General features: G+C 39.4%; 2 protein-coding genes across 17 annotated transcripts in view; one reads left to right on the top strand and one right to left on the bottom strand.

Annotated features, from left to right (window-relative positions):
- Positions 1-18961, top strand: part of Ralgps2 (Ral GEF with PH domain and SH3 binding motif 2) — a 123793-nt gene that overhangs the window by 74525 nt on the left and 30307 nt on the right. The window lies entirely within an intron of this gene.
- Angptl1 (angiopoietin like 1) lies at positions 141-17315 on the bottom strand. 2 transcript variants are annotated; one of them, XM_060364512.1, is made up of 6 exons: positions 16984-17315; positions 14548-14791; positions 10914-11773; positions 5051-5244; positions 3209-3479; positions 201-838 (listed from the first exon to the last, which is right to left on the bottom strand). In XM_060364512.1, exons 3-6 carry the CDS (start codon positions 11731-11733, stop codon positions 651-653), a joined length of 1473 nt encoding a protein of 490 aa, XP_060220495.1. In that variant the 5' UTR covers positions 11734-11773; positions 14548-14791; positions 16984-17315; the 3' UTR covers positions 201-650. The 2 variants fall into 2 exon arrangements, with proteins under 2 accessions (XP_060220494.1, XP_060220495.1); XM_060364511.1 differs by lacking the exon at positions 14548-14791 and having other exon boundaries at positions 141-838.

Genomic DNA, 18961 nt, shown 5'->3' with positions numbered 1-18961 from the left:
TGTCAAGGAATTAATAATGTCTTTCTCTGCATTTCCCATTTAAGTACTGAGGGTGCTATTTGTGCATTTTTAAAGTGATATGTTTTGTACTTTGTGCTCTAAAGTATTGGAGGAAATTCATTACAAGCGAAAAGCATAAATTCAATTTAAAGTTTTATTTTAAAGTTTTATTCAATGGAAAAACATATTTTCTATGGCAAAACTAGAGAGTTTTCTCTAATTTCCTGTCTGTTTTTATAAATAAAATGAACTGCTTGGCTGAAATCTTAGAATTATTTTTTCCATCGGAAGTTAGAGCAATCTTTTTTAAATAAATCATTAAGTATCTTGAACATGTATTTGGATTTGATTCAAAATAAAGCTAAGATCTGTTTTACATTGTGGCAGATACTTACATTTACCTGTATTCAGTCAATATAACTTTTGATATAACAAGGATTTGCATACAGATAATTTTCTGTAGCATATTGAAGGAATATGGAACTGTACTCACAGATACATTCTCATAGTCACAGCACATTTTTTTTTTTTTTTTTTTTTTTTTACAAACTGTACCTGTAAAAATAAATTGTGCAAAGTAACATGTAAAGTTTACGTTTGGGGAACTAAGAAGGGAAGTTGTAAGTCATTTAGTTGGAGACTGTGTGTCTTCAATCAATTGGTTTGATCATCATCTGTACTGCCCTTAAGGAGTATGACCCGCCTCTGTATTCCGCCCAGAAAATCCCGTCTTGGTGCTTGCTTCTGTAAGGCCCTCCTCTGTACCAGACTCCGTTGAGGTTCGAGTGTGCACAGGCATTATACCACCATCCTCCTTTGTGAAAGTGGGCGCAGTTTCCTGCAGGAGAGATACAGACACTGAAGTCAGAGTTCTTCTGTAGATGGCCCTTTGCGAACTGTCAAGAGTGTGTGCTTTCTCTGGAGCAGTTTGAATGACTGCCGCCAGGAGTGTTTATCTTGGTTTGCTTTTCTTCACTTGCATCTCTGGAGTTACCTTATTCATTTCACTGTTGTGTGTGTGTTTCTGTGTGCGCGCGTGCATGTGTGTGTCTGTGTAACATTTAAATTTCCTTTTCTGCAGAATAGAGTAAATAAATGCAGTAAATATGCATAAGAATAAATACAGGAAGAGAAAGAGGAGATAGACAGCTTTGACCAAGGAAGATGGTAGAACTGGAGAGAAAATTGAAGTCCAGCAATAGCCCAATAGAATTAAATGAGTCTGTAAACAGAAAGGTACATTTTCTAGTCCTCTCTCTCTTCTTCCTCTTCTGCCAGTGGGAAATAAGTTAAAATAGTACCCAACGTGCTCCTTGGTAAGGTAATAGCTGAATAGAAAACTAAGTCAGTTTTTATGGTATCTCTTTATCAGTATAGAAGTCTGATTTTAAAAACATAGGCGAGTAAATGTAAAAGTATATGCAAGGTCTGATTCTGTTAGGAAACTATTTCTTTCTCCTCCTACTCGAGTGATATTACTACCACAAAGCCAAATGTTTTGCCTCTTTGAGCCCAGATAGGCTTTAATTCAGATGATGTCATCTCATAAGAACCTTTTCTGCACAACGTATTAAACAGTACTCATCCAAGGGCCTCATGACAGCCATATTCTGTTCTCTGATATGATGGTTAGTGTTATCACCAACTTGACATAATCTACAGCCCCCTGGGAAAGGAGTCTCATTGGGGATTGTGTAGGTTAGGTTGGCCTGTGGGCATGCTCTTGGGGGATTATCTCGATTAAGGGAATGGACACAGGTACATCTGCCTGCTGTGGGTGGTATCATTCCCTAGACAGAGGTTTCTCAACTGTGTAAGAATGCAGAAAGCAAGCTGAGCCACTAGTATGTATGCTTTTGCTGCTCTGTGTTCTTTATTGTGGGTACAATGCCACCAACTCAAGCTTTTGCTACCATGACTTCCTTGATATGCAGAACTGTAACTTGGGATTGTGAGCTGAAATGAATCCCTTCAGCATCTCTCTACCCCTTTAGTTGCTTTTGTCACAGTGTTTCATCACAGCAATAGAAAAAGAAACCAAGAAACATTATTTGGTTTCATTTTCTTAAGACACACAGGGTATATACTCACTCATAAGTGGATATTAGACATATAATATAAAATAAGCATACTAAAATCTGTACACCTAAAGAAACTAATCAAGAAGGAGGACTCTGGCTAAGATGCTCAGTCCCCATTCAGAAAGGCAAACAGGATGGACATCAGAAGAGGGAGAAAACAGGGCCTCTGAAAGGCTCTACCCTGCAGGGTATCAGAGCAGATGCTGAGACTTAGAGCCAAACTTTGGGCAGAGTGCAGGGAATCTTATGAAAGAAGTGGGAAATAGTAAGATCTGGAGGGGACAGGAGCTCCACAAGGAGAGCAACAGAACCAAAAAATCTGAGCACAGGGGTCTTTCCTGAGACTGATACTCCAACCAAGGACCACTCATGGAGATGGCCTGGAACCCCTGCATAGAGGTAGCTATGGCAGTTTAATGTCCAAGTGGGTTCCATAGTAATGGGAATAGGGACTCTCTGATATGAACTGATTGACCTGCTCTTTGATCACCTCCCCCAAGGAGGGAGCAGCCTTACCAGGCCACAGTGGAAGACAGTGCAGCCAGTTCTGATGAAACCTGATAGAATAGGATCAGAAAGAAGGAGAGGAATACCTCCCCTATCAGTGGACTGGGTGAGGGGCATGGGTGGAGAGGGGGAAGGATGGTGGAATTGGGAGGGGAGAATGGAGGGAGCTATGGGGGGGTACAAAGTGAATAAAGTAATTAATAAAAATAAAAATTAAAAAAGAATATTAATCACCACCTAATGAAATATTTTGCTTTCTCTTGGAGGGAACCTCAAAAGGGCAGAAATTTAGTTTCCCATTGAATCTCCTGTTTCTGACATGGTATGTGTCCAGCTAGTATATAAATGTGATGGAGAGTTTCATTTCCAAGAGAATGTAGCTTGAGGTTTTTTGTTTTGTTTTTTTTTTTTTTTTTTTTTTTGGTGGGGGGAGCTTTCCCCAGAACTTATTCTTCCCAAAGAACATGGGAGTTGCCTTAGAAATCCTGAAAACCATTTTTTATTATTTTCCCATTGAACCTTTCTGAGATTTGAGAAGCATATAATACACTGTAGTAATTTCGTCCATTTAATGCATAGAATGTGGTGACCATACAGCCGTGTTTGTTTGCTTGTTTTACCTGTATACATATCTTTATCTCTGTCCAGCGTGGTGAATTGCTTCCCATTATGCCACATCATAGAATCCCCTGCATTCCCCTGGTAGGTTCCCAGGCGTAGTCTGTAATAATCACTCTCAGACTCCAGACGAAAGCTACTGTATTCCGCGTAGACCTTCTTATCGCTCCAGTCTTCTAATTCAATCAGCAGCTTGTAATTGTCTTGATTACTAAGCTTATAAATATTGTCCAATCCAAGCCAGTACTCTCCATCAATGTTTCCAAACCCTTTCTGTTAACAAACACAGAATCATGGACATACAGGTAAGTGTAGACGTGTTAAGTGTTGCTAACGCTACAGATTAAGTTTAAACACTGTGTAGAGTGAGGATATTGTTCATTTGAGGGTAATATAATAACCTCCATGGTAGACTGCCCTATTTCTGTAAGTGCATTTCAGTTCCACGTTGTTGTTTGCTTTTGCTTTGCTTTATCTCAGTGTCAGTATTACTCTGTGTAGCTTCGAATGATATAAAGAAGATTAAAGGCTAAAGACAACAGAATTTATTGATAGCTACTGAAATCATTGACTGAACTAACTCAGTCCTTCAGTAGGGTTCCTCATCACACCATCATCCAGAGATCTATGTTGGAAAGCATGTGTATACTGTACCAATGTTAGTATATCTAAAATCATGATCACTGTTCAGTCAAGGTGAATAGTGTCTTTCATTTTATTATAAATAAAATATGAAGCATTATAATAATCTTAACAGTTTACCCTGTGAAAATTACGAATCACTGACTGAAAGAAAAGGACTACCTTATTTTAATAAGCATTTGAAATTGGAAGTTTGCATCAGAATAGATTGAGTAAACTTCAGCATAACACTGAAATTTTGTCTTCAAAAAGACTGCAAGGAGGTCATATCCCCACCCCATTTGTGGCAGATGTTAGAAGTTTTCAGCATTTCTGACCTGGATGTAGTAATGTTTCATCCTTCACTGCCAGTCAAGTTTTATGTAAGAATGCGTAAGAGCATGGTTATTTCACAGTTTGGAACAAGGGTTAGCCTCCAGGAGATCTCTTCTTTCCAGTCTTTAACTGATGACATTCACATCTATATCTCACTCACAGATTACCACTACGAACATCAGAATTACCAACAGAACAGTTGTTACTTCCGTAAATTAGTATCACATGATCTGCTTGTATCTGCAAATCTAGTTGCGTTCATACCCTACAGTACATGTCATGATACAAACTTAAAGCATAGTTATTAAAAATAATTAGTTCAAGGAAAGGCCTCATTTTTTAAAAAGTTGTATACTTGTCATTGCTTAAATACTATATATATCATAAACAAAAAAGTAGTTTCATTAAAAAAGGAATTAGAGGGCTGTAGAGATGGTTCAGCGGTTAAGAGCACTTGCTAGTTTTAATTCTTAGCACCCACGTGGCAGTCTGCAGCCACCTATAATTCCAGTTCCAAGGGATCTGATGTCCTCTTCTGACCTCCTTGGGCATTGTGTTTACATGGTGTACATACATAAATGCAGGCAAAAGACACAGGTAAATAAATAGATAGATAAATAAAGTCTCAAAGTTGGAACTATCTTTGTAGAGTGTATGTGTGTATAAGTTATCCAGACCCAAGAGAATTTTAAAGGATATCATTAGTTTTCTTTTCACATTTTACCTGTGGCTGTACAGCTAGAGAGGAGAATAGCCCTGTAGGTAGAAAATGAAAATCATGTTTGATAGCTACGTTTTTAACCGCGTGTCTCAGTCTGACTCGCGTGGTCACTATTGGCAAGGCCTGCTTGTGTCTACCCTCCCTGGGTCAGAACTGACTCGTTTACCTTATAGTTTTCCCAGTTTCTGAAGAAGTTGACAGAGCCATCTGTTCTTTTCTGAATAACAGTCCAACCCCCAGGATCCAAACTGTTCTCACACCACAGCTGCATCAGTCCATTGCTGTTTTCAGGTTTAATCATGTAAATTCCACTGGCTGAATGCCCAGCTTCTTTTGCTTGCTGACAGTCTTTGAATGGTCCTGTAATTTAAATGTTGATTATTGAGAAGTGTGAAAGATAAGCATGAAAAGTTACTAAACCAAGAGTCTTACCTTCCTGTCCTTCTTACAGATTTTTATCTATGCACAATGCTCTCTCTAAGTTAAAGAAACTAAGAGATACATTAAAACTAAGTGAAAGGCAACATCAGTTCCACTGTTCAAAGCATTAACTTGTTTCATTTCCCACTCTTCTCTGCTTTGTATTTTACAAATTTGCGTTCCTAAAACACAAAGTTTTGTATTGTCTTTTCTGTTGACAGGTGTTATTAATACTGTGCTGTAAATACTGTAGTGTGTCTCATTGAAGGGGACTCTTAGGGAATGTGAGCTCTTCCTTCTTTGTTGCCTCTTGAAAATGGAGACACTTGTTCTTGAGACTTCATGTCTTAGTGTTTTATCTGGGTTTCAGTCAAGTTCATTTTCATTTTAAATACAAAGAAATGAAAACTATATGCAAAAAGTGAGTGTCAGATTTTCTGTTCCATATTTTTCTATTTCATATGTAACTTTTTCAAAATTATCAGTGTCTATACTATAGATTACTAGTAAATAATAATCTGGAAAAAAATTTTAAGTAACACCAGGTATTGCATATATATATTTTTTTTTTACACTGTTTCATTGGCTCCTTTTTTCTCTTATTTTTCTCCTTATTTTTGTGTCCAGTATGAAGGCCTCAAGGATAATTGCTTTAAAATATTTTTTTAACTCTAGTTTGTGCACCCCCGGTTTGCTGAGGTTGTTTTTATTGTGAGATGGTATCTCCCGTGTAGCCCAGATTGGCCTGGGACTTGTGGTGTAGTACAAGCTTGTCTTTAAAGTCACAACCATCCTGTCTCCATCTCCCAGATGCTGGAAGTGCAGCCCTTGTTGCCATAACTGGCTTAACGCTTTTCTTTTTTATTATTATTTTTAATTTTTTTATTCTTTATTAATTACACTTTATTCACTTTGTATCCCCTTGTGGTTCCCTCCCTCCTCCTGTCCCAGTCCCTCCCTTCCTCCACCCTCTGCACACATACCCTTCCCCAAGTCCACTGATAGGAGAGGACTTCTTTTCCTTCCTTCTGATCCTAGTCAATTAGGCCTCATCAGGAGTGGCTGCATTGTCTTCTTCTGTGGTTTGGTAATGCTACTTCCCCCTCAGGGGGAGGTAATTAAAGAGCAGGCCAATCAGTTCCTGTCAGAGACAGTCCCTGTTCCTATTACAATGGAACCCACTTGGATACTGAACTGTCATGGGCTACATCTATGCAGGGGTCTTAGGTTATCTCCATGCATCTTGGTTGGAATATCAGTCTCAGGAAAGACCCCTGTGCTCAGATTTTTTGGTTCTGTTGCTCTCCTTGTGGAGTTCCTGTCTTCTCCAGATCTTACTGTTTCCCACTTCTTTCATAAGATTGTAGCAGCCTTATTTGTAATAGCCAGAAGCTGGAAACAGTCCAGATACCCCTCAACTGAGGAATGGATACAGAAATTGTGGTACATCTACACAATGGAATATTACTCAGCAAAGAAAAACAAGGAAATCATGAAACTTGCAGGTAAACGGTGGGATCTGGAAAGGATCATCCTGAGTGAGCTGTCCCAGAAGCAGAAAGACGCACACGGTATATACTCACTCATATAGACATATAATATAGGATAAACCTACTAAAATCTGTACATCTAAAGAAACTAATCAAGAGGGAGGACTCTTGCTAAAATGTTCAATCACTATCCAGAAAGGCAAAGAGGATGGACATCAGAAGAAGGAGAAAAGAGGGAACAAGTCAGGAGCCTGACACAGAGGACCTCTGAAAGGCTCTGCCCTGCAGACTATCAAAGCAGATGTTGAGATTTATGGGCAACCTTTGGGCAGAGTGCAGGGAATCTTAGGAAACGTTTTTCTTTTTAAGTCATAAGTGGATTCGGGGGTTCTCAGTCAAGGTACTCGAAGGTTCCTCTTCCTTTTCCCTTTTTAGAGACAGGCCTTGATCTCCAGATCCTTGTGCTGCAGCCTCTCAAGTGTTGGAACTGGGTATATGCACTGTGCTTCTCTCTGCTCGGAACACAGCAGCTACCTAACAGTCATAGTTAGCAGTGCCTGTCAGTCCGTTTTCCCTTCTGTCCCTAATCTACTCCTGCATTACACGTGCAGGAATAATGTGCTAGATGTCTTCAGAGCTTCATTTAACACGCGCACGCTGATTGAGACATTCGGGACAGCTAGTCAGAGATTAGGGTATAGTCATTTCCCCACAGAGAAATAAGACATGACTGAAAACCCTCAAGTTGTAAAAATTCATGCACAAAAAATAACAGAGTGCTTTGCATCCTGCTGCATTACATGTGGCACAAAACACTGTTACGGGGATAACCCAATGGATACTGATGTCACCCCCTTTTCCTCTTCCTTAATCACACACAGACATACAAATGAAAGAATTTTTTAATTTAAAAGAATTATCTTTTCTGAATCTAGTACAGGCTAGACTATTTTCCAGGCCCAGAGATTCCGTGGGAGGAGAGAGAATTGATAAGAAAAGGTTAGTTCTGATACGTGTGGCAAAGCATTTAGATGAGGTTTCAAGGGGAGCATGTGAAGTAATAGCGGAGATTTGAGCAGGAGTTTGCTGTCTTCCTGTGTCTAAGCTGAGTAGAGGAAGTTAGGCTGTAGGGAGATCAGGGGCCTCATGTAAGCCACATGGGGGTTGCATACTGAAGTGTATTTAGACTTAGACGGCTGTTGTAAGATTCTGTGTCTGAAATATAAATGACAGGATGATGTTTACAGCCTGTCAGGTGGGCCAGAAACTGCCCCAGTCATGTGCTTGATAGCCTTACTTTAAAAACGGTTCTGGAATTTCTAAACTTAGCCACATTTTGTTCCTGAATTGCTGCTTTTAAGCAAGGTAGGGTGTCTAAGGAACATACTTTATTTTAAATTCTTGTGTTAAGGCCTGGTGGTACTTAATGTCACATGAGGTACTTCACGGGCAGTGCACCTAAATTCTGCTCCATGCCCTGTGACTGCTCCCTTCTTACGTTGCCGTTTCTCTAACTCCACAAGTGTACACTGTGACGGTTCTCATTTTATGCACATGCATACTTAAAAGTGTGCAAGATGGTGACAGCAGCCAGGCTAAGTAGCCCTCATCTAGAAGCTGGGACAGGAGTGTCCTGAATTGTGCCCATCGGATTTGAGACTAAGCTTTGCTACTTAAAACCTTACTGCCAGCACTCAAAAATTTTAGATTTGGAGGCACTGTAAAGATTTCTGTATCAGGCAGGTTTTTTTTTTAAAAAACCTTTGTTTGTTAAATACCAGAGAACTATGTATTTTTTTTCTGCTATTTAACAGCTGTTTAAATAAAGCCAGACATGGTGGCGCACATCTGTAATCCCAGCACTCAGGAGATGGAGGGAGGTGGATCTCTGTGAGTTCAGGGCCAGCCTGAGCTATATAAAGTGAGTCTAGGACAGCCAGGGCTGCACAGAGAAACCCTGTCTTGAAAAACAAAACAACAAAAAGATGTTGAAATAAATTGAAGAATTCTAGGTTATCTGAGCACAGTTTTCATTCAGTAAAACTTCTTATACATGCAAATTTTTCTCTAACTTCACTAATCCATTCCGTTTTTGAACAGTGAACTATGTGTTTACAGTTTAGATATCTGTAAGGCTTAATTGATACAAATTCTTGGGAAATTTTAGTTCAAATTATTTTCTAGAAGACATGGATAAAATTAGCACTTTTTTCCTCTTGGTTATAGATTAAAACTGGAGTTAATGTTTACTTAAAATAAGAATTATCTCTATGCCTTAAATTTTACATTAAAGATTGACTTCTTAGCACTGCTATGTGCACTCATGTTTCTCACTCTCATGAGACACACTTTAGGGAATTGGGCATGCCAAATTCTTGGCATGCACTTACTTCTATGAGTGTTCTTGTACGGTAGCTCAGTGTATGAAAAAAACTAGAACTGATGTTTTCATTCTGTAAAGCACTTTTTGGTTTGTTACAAATAAATACATGCATCTTTATTTCTGCTAAAATTGATGATGCCATTGATTTAAATTTCAGGATCTACTTAGAAAACCCAGCAGCAGTTGCTTCTGTACTTCTATAATTGAACCTATCATAGCTTAATAAAATACACCTCAAATATTTTAATCTATAAATTAGGTAGAAACTACTATACTGATAAATCATACCTTAAAGGATTAATGAAACATGTTAGAAAAGGATGAGAAAGGTAGGTTTTTTCCTTTCTAAGTCCACTGCTTAATTTTGTGCATGTCTTTGAAAATTAATTTAATGATACTCTTAACACTTTGATTTTCATAAGTGTCTTTGAACTGACCACTTTCAGAGGCTCTGTGTTATCATCTAATGTTTAGTACCTACGGTTGAGATAACACTATCCATCTGCCAGAAATGAGCTTATAGTTTGGAATGCATTTTACTTAGATGGGCTGTGGGTACTTATAAAAATAATATAACTCAAGAAATGCATGCATTACAGCCAGTAGAGGTATTTGTGGATATAAACAACTACTTCAGGTCTACGGAGGTCAACAAGGGCTTCAAGAAGGACCTTCAGTTTGCAACATCCATCCATTCATTTGATCTCAACCATATCATTTGAATGAGCAGAAGTCACAGAATATTAGAAGAAAGTATGTGGATTTGCTTTATTGGAACAAGTTTTTATGAAGGAAACACATGAAAGGAAAATGAGAAAAATGAGACTTCATTTTTGCAGAGAATTGATGGTGTATGTGTACTTTACAGACGAGGCTTATTGCCAGTGTAGAGTATATTGTGATGGAATAACCGTTGGTGACAGTTAGCAGGCAGTTGCACGTTCTTGGCAGGAACCAGCATTTGGGTGTCAGGCACTGCTGTTAATACTTTGTTATACTCTGAGCCACGTCCTAACACTGTTCCTCCCATTGCAGATGAGGAAAGTGAGGCGCAGGCACACCATCACAGCTGGTGACACTGTCTCTCTTCCAGCACTCCAGTGGGTTATTTGGGCTCTGAATTCACGTGACTGTGTTTATGGGACAGGTGGAAAGTATCAAACACAAAAGTCTGTCAGTGTCACTTAGAGAAATTTGTCCTAAGAATATAATCTTGGGGAGATAAAGTAGTTTTTTTTTAAGATTAAACAAATATTGATTACCATTTTATAAGAGGAAAAGGAAGTGACTAAAATGTTTACTGTTTATTTCTGCTTATTAGGCTGTTTGGTGAACATTTTTAAAAAGATGGTTGGTATTCTTTAGATTTTTGTTAAGTAAAAGGAAAACGGCCAGAGCACAAGAGAAAGCAGAAAGGATTCTGCAGGGCGGGGAGGAGGCCAGGCTGGCTGCAGGCTCAGGGTGCAGAGTGAGTTCCTTCATATCAGGTCGTTCTCATTGATGGCAACCTCCATTGTAAGAATTGGGGTGGAAGAGTACTTTTTTCACAGAAAAAAAAATTATAAGCACCTGTAAACTTAGAGCAGGGAAAAGAGAAATATTCTAATATTACTTTTAAAATTGAAATTTTGATTAAACATGTATGATACCATCACACAAAAACAAGGAGTATTGTTGCATTAATCATATACCGTGCTAGCTTCATTCTTCCCTTTGACCAGTAAGTGATAACTTACCTTCATTGATGAAATTTATGGCTGGAATCTTGAAAGGGCTTTTTGTGGGCGCTGTTGCCTCATCAGGTGCTGGCAGTAAGTCTCTGGGGTAACTTGGGTCCCTCTGTATCTCATTGCCTCCCAGCAAACCAGGGGTGTACTGGTGGCTGTTAGGAATGTGTCGTGGTACCACCTGGACAAGAGGGGGAGACACATGGGTGTCCTGTCGGGAAAATATCCTCAAGCACTGCTCTTCCAGCACAGTGATGATCACAGACTGGTTATTGACGAGATCAGTCAAGGAAGCATATTTCACCTCTAGTTCCCTGTACTTTGTTGCCATCTTCAGCATTTCTGTGGTGACATTGAGGATTTTGTTTTCCAGCTGGGAAAGCTCGAGTGAATTATCTCTTTTACGGATGATCTCGTGTAAAAGTTGCATGTAGAGTTGAGTGACTCGTGAGTTCATGTTGCGGCTTTCCTTCCTCAGCAGCTTTACCTCATTTACAATGTTCCCATCTACATCTACCACCAACTGCAGGACATCTATCTCTCGTTTCTGCCTGGAAAGCACATCCTTGAGGTTCTCCAGGTCCATCCTGGTGATCATGTCTTTAATAGTGCCTGTATCTTGACCTTTGGTGTTGACACATATTGGCCCTGTTATTTTTTGTTCGGGTACCAAGAACGTGTATGAACATTTCTTTGTTTCCTCTTTACTCTCTGTGGCACGGGGATATCTCCTTTGGGTTAGTTTTTTAATTCTGACCTGTCCTCCTTTGCAGTGACCAATGCCCAGTAGGAAGAGTAGCACACTTAGGGCCCAAACAGAAGCCTTCATTTTGAAATGAAGTTGTACCGCGGCGTCTTTCGGAAAGCAACTGAGTGAAGAGAAAACGTAAAAAGAGTTAATTTACATACAGATCAAAATTAAATTGAGGTTCCATTTTTATCCCTGCTAGAATGGCTGTTATTAAAAACATAGCAAATGCTGGCAAGGATGAGAGTAGAGGAACCGAATAGAAAGTAGAATAGCTACTCTGGGAATCATTACAGGGGTTCCTCAGACAACAACTAGAACTGCCGTGTGGTTGAGCCGTGGTGCCCCTCCTAGAAATCTATCTGAAGACTCCTAAGTCAACATACTATAGAGATACTTGCTTATACTTGTTTATTGCAACATTATTCACTACAGCTAAATTATAGCCTAGGTGTCCATCAAGAGAAGAATGAACAAAGAAAATGGGATGTGTGTGTGTGTGTGTGTTCTTTACGGTTCAACTGTAAAGAACAAAATTAAGTCATATGAAGAAAAATAGATGGAATTTAGTCATTTTACTAAGGAAAAGAAGAGACCCAGAAAGGCAAACCTCTTGTATTTTCTCTTATATATGGAACCTAGGTTTTATATAGACACATGATATTCACACATGACATGAAAACAGGAAATTATGAAAAATAGGTTATATGGGGAAAAGACTAGAGGAGATATGAGTCATGAATATGGTCAAAATATGTGATATACTTGAACAAAAATACTGTGAAACCTATCGTTTGTATACTGAATATAAGCTAATAACTTTAGAGCAGTAATGTAGAAACAAAGTTCTGTATTAGTTACTCTTAGGTTGCTATGATAAGACACCATGAGCCCCTTATGGGAGAAAGAATGTGTTTTGGTTTATACTTCCAGAGGGATAAGAATGGGTCATAGTGAAGAGGCGTGGTGGTGGAAACAGGAAGCTGAGAAATCACCTCAGTAAAGATGGCGAACCAGGAGTAGGATGAGACTCTGAGATGTCCCACCACCAGCAATGTTCTCCCCACAGCATGGCCACACCTCCTGACCCTCCACAGACAGCACCACTGACTGGGGGCCGCGTGTTGAGATACATGGCTGTGATGGGCAGTTCTCATTCACACTCCCACAGCGTTTGAGGGAACACTGAGTGATCGGTATTAGTAAATTCCATTGAACTTGAATTCTTAGGTTTGCTGTTCCATCAGTATTTGATATTTAAAGACCAGATCCCATCTGCTGTAGTTCTGTCAGATCCACCTGATGTAGCAGTTTCTGTTCCCAAGCACATTGAGGAGGTTTTCATCAGTGCCCATCCTGTGAAAGGCACACTGCAGGTCCGTTGGAGCTTTTAAGAGCCCTGTGAAGTGCCTTTTGGAAAAGTCATTCTCTCAAGACTAGGAAAACAGTGCTCCGTGTATGTGAGATATTAATTAAAGCTTTCCTTGGGTGCACTGTAGTCCCCAGGTGATCTTACTGCTCAGTGTTTTAGATAAGATCAGTTAGTCAGTCTTTTGCAGTGAATACCATGACTTTTTGTTTTAAACCTACCAAGTCAAACATTTTAGACTAACAGGAAGTGAAGCAGTTTTTATATCATCTGCTTTTGGTACGGAGACAGGTTTAAGAATGACAGGGTACTTAAGAGTCATTGTGGGTAATTGTGTTTCCTGAATAGCAGTTATGTATATGCTCTAAGCTTATAGGTGATTCAGCTGTTTTCTGTTAAGAAAGTCTTGTGGGTTGTAGTTTAGTTTAAAAAAAAAAAATTCTTATTTTCAACAAGCATCACCAAATGGAATATAAAGAGCTTTTTTGTACCCATGTGTGTGCTGAGGGCCAAACATACTAATATTAGAAACAGGTCTAGAACTTGGGTTCCCTGGCCCTCGGTCAGTAGCTGTAGCAGCAAGAATTAAGCCAGAATGTGTGCCTGGACAGTGTCCTCTTGACTGTGGCAGATGAGAAGTACCTATTCTTTAGAATCCAACACTGGGACTCTTCCAAGAGCCTAGATCACTCTCCCTTTCTCTTTAGTTAACTCCCTGATGAGGAGAGCAGCTGAGTGAGGAAGGAATGGGAACGCATGTTCCTGTGATGAGGGTCATGAGCAAGCTACACCCGCAGCAGCTTGATGCTGTTTCGAGCCCTTTCTTACGTACTTTTCTTACATACTTTGCACCCTTGTTTCTTGATGTAAGAGGTCAGACCCCAGGTTGTTTATGAGTAGTACAGACAGCACAGCAGGAACACTACTCAATACCTAGTGGATCTTTGAGGAGACACCACTGTCTTCGGCCCTTTATACACATTAAACCGTTCTTGCATACCGAGTGAGACAGATGATTATTATAATCATTTCCACAGGAGTTGGTACCCCAAAGTGCCTTATCAGTAGCCACACAGCTATGAAAAGGTAGAGCCAGAATTTGAACCCAGACAGTCTTCTGGTTGGGTTCATGCTTTTAATTAACCACATTATACGTCTGCGCTTTCTAAGCTACTTTCTCTCAGAGGGCATTCTTTGTAGCACTGTGAGCTAAAAGTGGTGTATTAGTTACAAAGAATAAGTCCCAGAGAACCGAAAACACTCCTGTGGGGTTCAGGTGCTAGACCCAGGACCGTGTACTCTGGTGCCTGTAATAGCAAAGGGTGTCTTGGCATGTACATTTTGTAGATTTTTTTTCCTGGCCTGTTCCTTTGTCATGCAAAAGTACATGCAGGTCGTTCTTCTGCAGTCTAGGTTGTTTCTACAACCCCTTACTCTGTTGTCATTCCTTTCTGCCCATATGTGTTCTGTCAGTTGGTGTTTATAACTTACAGCTACCCACCCCCAATGCACGCACACACACTCACATTCTTAGTGGAACACGAGCTTTTCAGCTGATGTGAAGACTGCTGCCAGTTGCACTCTCCTTAGTTGGTGTGTCCAGTTTAGTGGAGTGTCCAAAGAGGAGAGATAATCAATGAGCAAAGCCTGGGAAGTTGGGGAGTTATTTGGTGAAGTAATAGCATTTACATCAAAGCCTTCTGTTGCTGACTGGTGGCAGAAGGACACAAGTGGAGGTTTAGTTTCTGTTTTGTACTGGGGCTTCTGACACTAGGAAACATAATCCAGAGGAGCCATCGTTTATTACAGAACATCTTTTACTCGCCAAGAGTCACCTGTACTAAAACTGGTGACAGCTTTGGGGTTGTATTTGTAGGAAATTCTTGGAATTTAACTGTAATTTTATTTAAAAACAAAACAGGGAACAGTAAAAATAAAATAAAATAGAAGCCATTAGCCTCTGCACAAGTATGTATACTTTCCTTATATCATTTCAATAATAGGACAGAAACTCTTTGACTCATAAAATTATTTAAATATTTTCTAGAATGAAAGAAGTTACCAAAACAAGAAAATTTTAAATTAAAAACATGGAGAGTTTTGGGGTGTTTTGTTCTACACTGTCCTGCATCAGTATGGTCAGAAAGTCAGTCATAAGATTTAAGATTACATTAAAAGCTCTTTCTGGTTGTGGTATTTGTTTTATGCTTCTTTATCACAGTAATGATGAGTTCATTGTCCCTTAAAGCAGGGTTAGGAGACACATTTTTAAAGCATACATCATGAGCAGAGAACGGATTTTTAAATTTTGTTTACGATTACAGTGTCTAAAAGTAGTCCCTTATTTAATGTTTCCCACATATGTTCAGCTTTAAAAGTGAAAGATCCATAAATCTGTGTTACCTCGTAAAACCTTTCTATTTATGTTAAGTTTTTCCTAGGTCCCAAGAGAATGTTAAAAATCAGTTATAGTACACTGAAGCTTACATTGCACATTTGCCTGGTGATTTTTAGAAAAGAAAAAAAAAATCTACGCAGTTGTATTCACTTTGTTAGTAGTGTTTCTCTTCAGAGTTGCTCTGCTGTCAGCTATAAGGAGAATAAAAGCTTGGCTTTGCTTCCTTTGGCTATGCCCCTATTGAGAGTAGCTGGAGGCATCGAAGTTAGCTGAGAAGCGCTGACTGGCCAGATGGACAGAGACCTTCCTGGTTGTCACTGTGTTTGAGGAACTGACCTGAGAATACCTCTGGAAATGTTTGCAAAATGAACAAATCATTATCTGTGAGTTATACACACATTGTGTTAAATGCTTGCTTAAGGCATTAGAAGACCTGAGGACAAATGAGATCCTGCTTTTAAAAATCATGGCAAACAGCAACAGAGATGACAGATGACTTGGAAATTTTATCAGACTCTTCTGAAAAATAATTATTTAACCAAGCTCAGAATTTTAATGTTTTAATGTTTCAGCAAAGCTGAAAAAACAAAATCTGAACGTTAACCTCGTTTGTTTGTTGACAGTTCTTGTCACTAAAGATAAAGGTCAGGGAATCCTCCCAGCATAAAGGCTTGGCTGCCTTTTGGTGATCAAGCTTACTATCGATGAGGAGTAATTTCGTAATTCTCATGACCAGCAGAGCCCCCACTGATAGAATGCTGAGGGCACGTACCTACCTCTTCGTGTTAGTTACCAAGATTGTTTTTAAAACAAGCTTTTGGCCTTTCAATTTTTTCTTAAGTAGTACCACCGTCTGAGTTCATATTGTTAGTCCTGGTGACCCTAATACTTCTCTCAATCCTACCTTGAAGGAAGTTTTAATTGTGTCAATATTTACTTTTCAAGTAATTCCGGTTAGAAGCAGTTTTAATCTGTTTCTAAAGTGAAATTTCTGTTGTAAATAAACTTAGGAAAGTCTCTAAAATGATGAATCTTAACAAGAAATACCATAGATTAACTTAAACTCTCACAAGAGTTCTGTTCTGTTGTAACAGATTTTGTTGCGAACATGCAGCTGTGTGGCTCTGCTTTGTAGCCATGCTTTGAGAATCCTAATGGTTGGTGTGCATTCGTACACACAGGACATCCTTCAGAAGAGAACCTGGCCAGCTCACAGTTGCTTTCTTTAGTTTGCATCCTTTGCTGTTGGTTGTTGTGCTGTATAAGCCTTAGGCATTTAATGAGTTACTTGTAGAACTTTCTGGTGTCACTGAAGTATTTGTTCTCAGAACCCAGCGTGTGTATCAGTCTGTAGTCACACACTAGCTTGGACCTCAAACAATGCATTAACCATCCTGAAGTACTTAGCGACTAGTTTTTACAGAACAGTACAAAACAAAACCTTCGGATACAAATCAGCAGCGTCTTCTAAAGCTCCCTGGTAGATCTCATACTTTCCAGTACAAAGGAAAATTATGCATTTGACATAGAATTTTTAATAAATGTAAAAGAAATATTAAAATACCTTTGGTGTCTGTTGAAAAGTGAATCCGGAAACGTGCGTCCTTACCCTTGCTTTCTAAAAGATCAGTGTAGTTTATTCGCCTCTGACTTCAGTGGCAACTGCATTTTTGTTTCTGACTGTTGAGTCCAAACAGTAAGGAACTCCTTTTTATAGCACTAATCGGCTGAGTTGACAGGTCACCTGTGTAATTTGGAGCTGTCTGTGGACTCTCTTTAATCCAGCAGAGGATGCATTCTGAGCGTGCCGCCTGCGGCATGGATAGGTGCGGTAACCAGCCGCAGCTGACAGACTGTCCGCGAGTATCCCGAAGTGTGATTCCCGGTCTGGGTAGACTCAGGTTCAGCCCATATATTACGTCATTAGAAAAGGGCTGCAGCCTGAGAAGGGGGTGGGAACCTCCTCCATAGGATTTCCTCTCTGTAGCCCTACATGGGGAGGGGGAGCTGGATCAGCGGGAGGTTGAATAGCTCTGAACAAGGAGAGATTGTGTGCAGGTTGAAGGAAGGGCACCATCTGGAAACAGACTATCATAGTTCAGCAGGCAATTATAAAATAAACATTTTAGTCTGCCTGCCACGGAGCTTTTGAGTTGTAAAAAACTAGTATTCCATTTTAAAAGTAGCTGCAAGCTGTAAGTTGGTGCGCTTTCACCAGAAGCAGCCACCTAACGGTACAGCTTTGACAGCCTCAGGGAACGGTTAAACATTGTATTCTAACATTGCTGTTTTAGACGGTTTTAAACCTTCAAGAAACTGTAAGGAAAAGTGTAATGTTTCTTAGAAGAAAACTGCTTTTCTGTCTGGGACTTTAATCCCAGCACTCAGCAGGCAGAGGCAATCAGATCCCTATGAATCTGCAGTGAGCTTCAAGCCAGCCCAGGCTAGCCAGTGAATGTGGACTCAAAAAAAGAAAGAAAAAGCCATACATACCTCTGAGGGAGAGTGCCTGTCCAGCACAAGAAGGCCTGGGTCCAGTCCTGCACTGCAAACACAGTCACAGAAAATAAGTAACACAGAGTGATTAGGTAGGAGGTAAAGACCAGGTGTTTACATTTTTACAAGAGGTCGTGATCTTGGCCAAATAATTTTCAATGATATAAGTATTTTGTTTTTGCTGATTTTAAGGCATCTGTATTTAATGGTAAATACACCTAAGAAAACATTTTGATTTCTGTTTTATTTCAACACTGTTTTCAAGTACTTACTTACCTTTTGTGTATTGACATTCATGTAAAAGAGCACATAATGATCCAAATACAAGTCAGAACAAGGAACTCAAAGCTCTAAATCACTACTATTTAATACAGTGAAGAGCAAGACAAAATCAAGGATGCCCTACTCAGTTTTAGCATAATTGAGGCAGAAGTAACTTTTTGAACTTATGGTGCAGATAATGTGCACTTAAAAATAAACACTTTGTTCTTCACAAATTTAACCTTTCTATGGTTGATGATAAGAAACATGATTCTTAAATATTGTATATTTTGTATATAAAAATATCCTTAGCATTTCTAAGTCATTTGATTTTCAAATAAATCCATTATCACCATTTTGAGTAGCACAGATACTGAGTCACAAATTACCATACATACAAGATAATGTGCCAAATGCAGTGTTAGGTGAGGGACTAGAGCACAGTGCAGTGTATAAAAGTGGCTGTATAAAAGGTGGGATCTTAGTCATCCTGTTACAGAAAGATGCAGAAGGGTGTAGGTGGACCCTGCTTTATCAGCAGTGGTGCTGGTAAGCGTGTTTCATGAACCTAACAAAGTCAAAGAGTAGGGCATCTTTAGGCAGTTATCTGATTGGCCCTTGTTTTACATGTACTGTAGGAATTTCAAGAAATCTGAAGCTTTTTTGACCAGTTACTGATCATAAATGCTTGTCTGTGTCGTTATGTTTTGTGTTTTAATCTCTGAATAGGGAAATAGAAATTTCTAATCTCTCAAGAGCCCAAGAAAGAAAGAGGCCGTTCTCTG

Source organism: Meriones unguiculatus, chromosome 11, assembly GCF_030254825.1.
Source record: "Meriones unguiculatus strain TT.TT164.6M chromosome 11, Bangor_MerUng_6.1, whole genome shotgun sequence".
Classification (NCBI taxonomy): Eukaryota; Metazoa; Chordata; class Mammalia; order Rodentia; family Muridae; genus Meriones; species Meriones unguiculatus.
The sequence above is the reverse complement of the archived record's forward strand: the minus strand, read 5'-3'. Positions and strand labels throughout refer to the sequence as shown.

Bases quoted from the DNA above. Each gene is read 5' to 3' on its own strand.
- Angptl1 (XM_060364511.1), bottom strand. From the start codon at position 11,733: ATGAAGGCTTCTGTTTGGGCCCTAAGTGTGCTACTCTTCCTACTGGGC. The intron at 5,245-10,913 runs GTAAGTTATCAC...TTTAAATTACAG, and splicing joins CATAAATTTCATCAATGAAG to GACCATTCAAAGACTGTCAG. The intron at 839-3,208 runs GTAAAACAAGCA...TCTCTCCTGCAG, and splicing joins AGATAAAGATATGTATACAG to GAAACTGCGCCCACTTTCAC.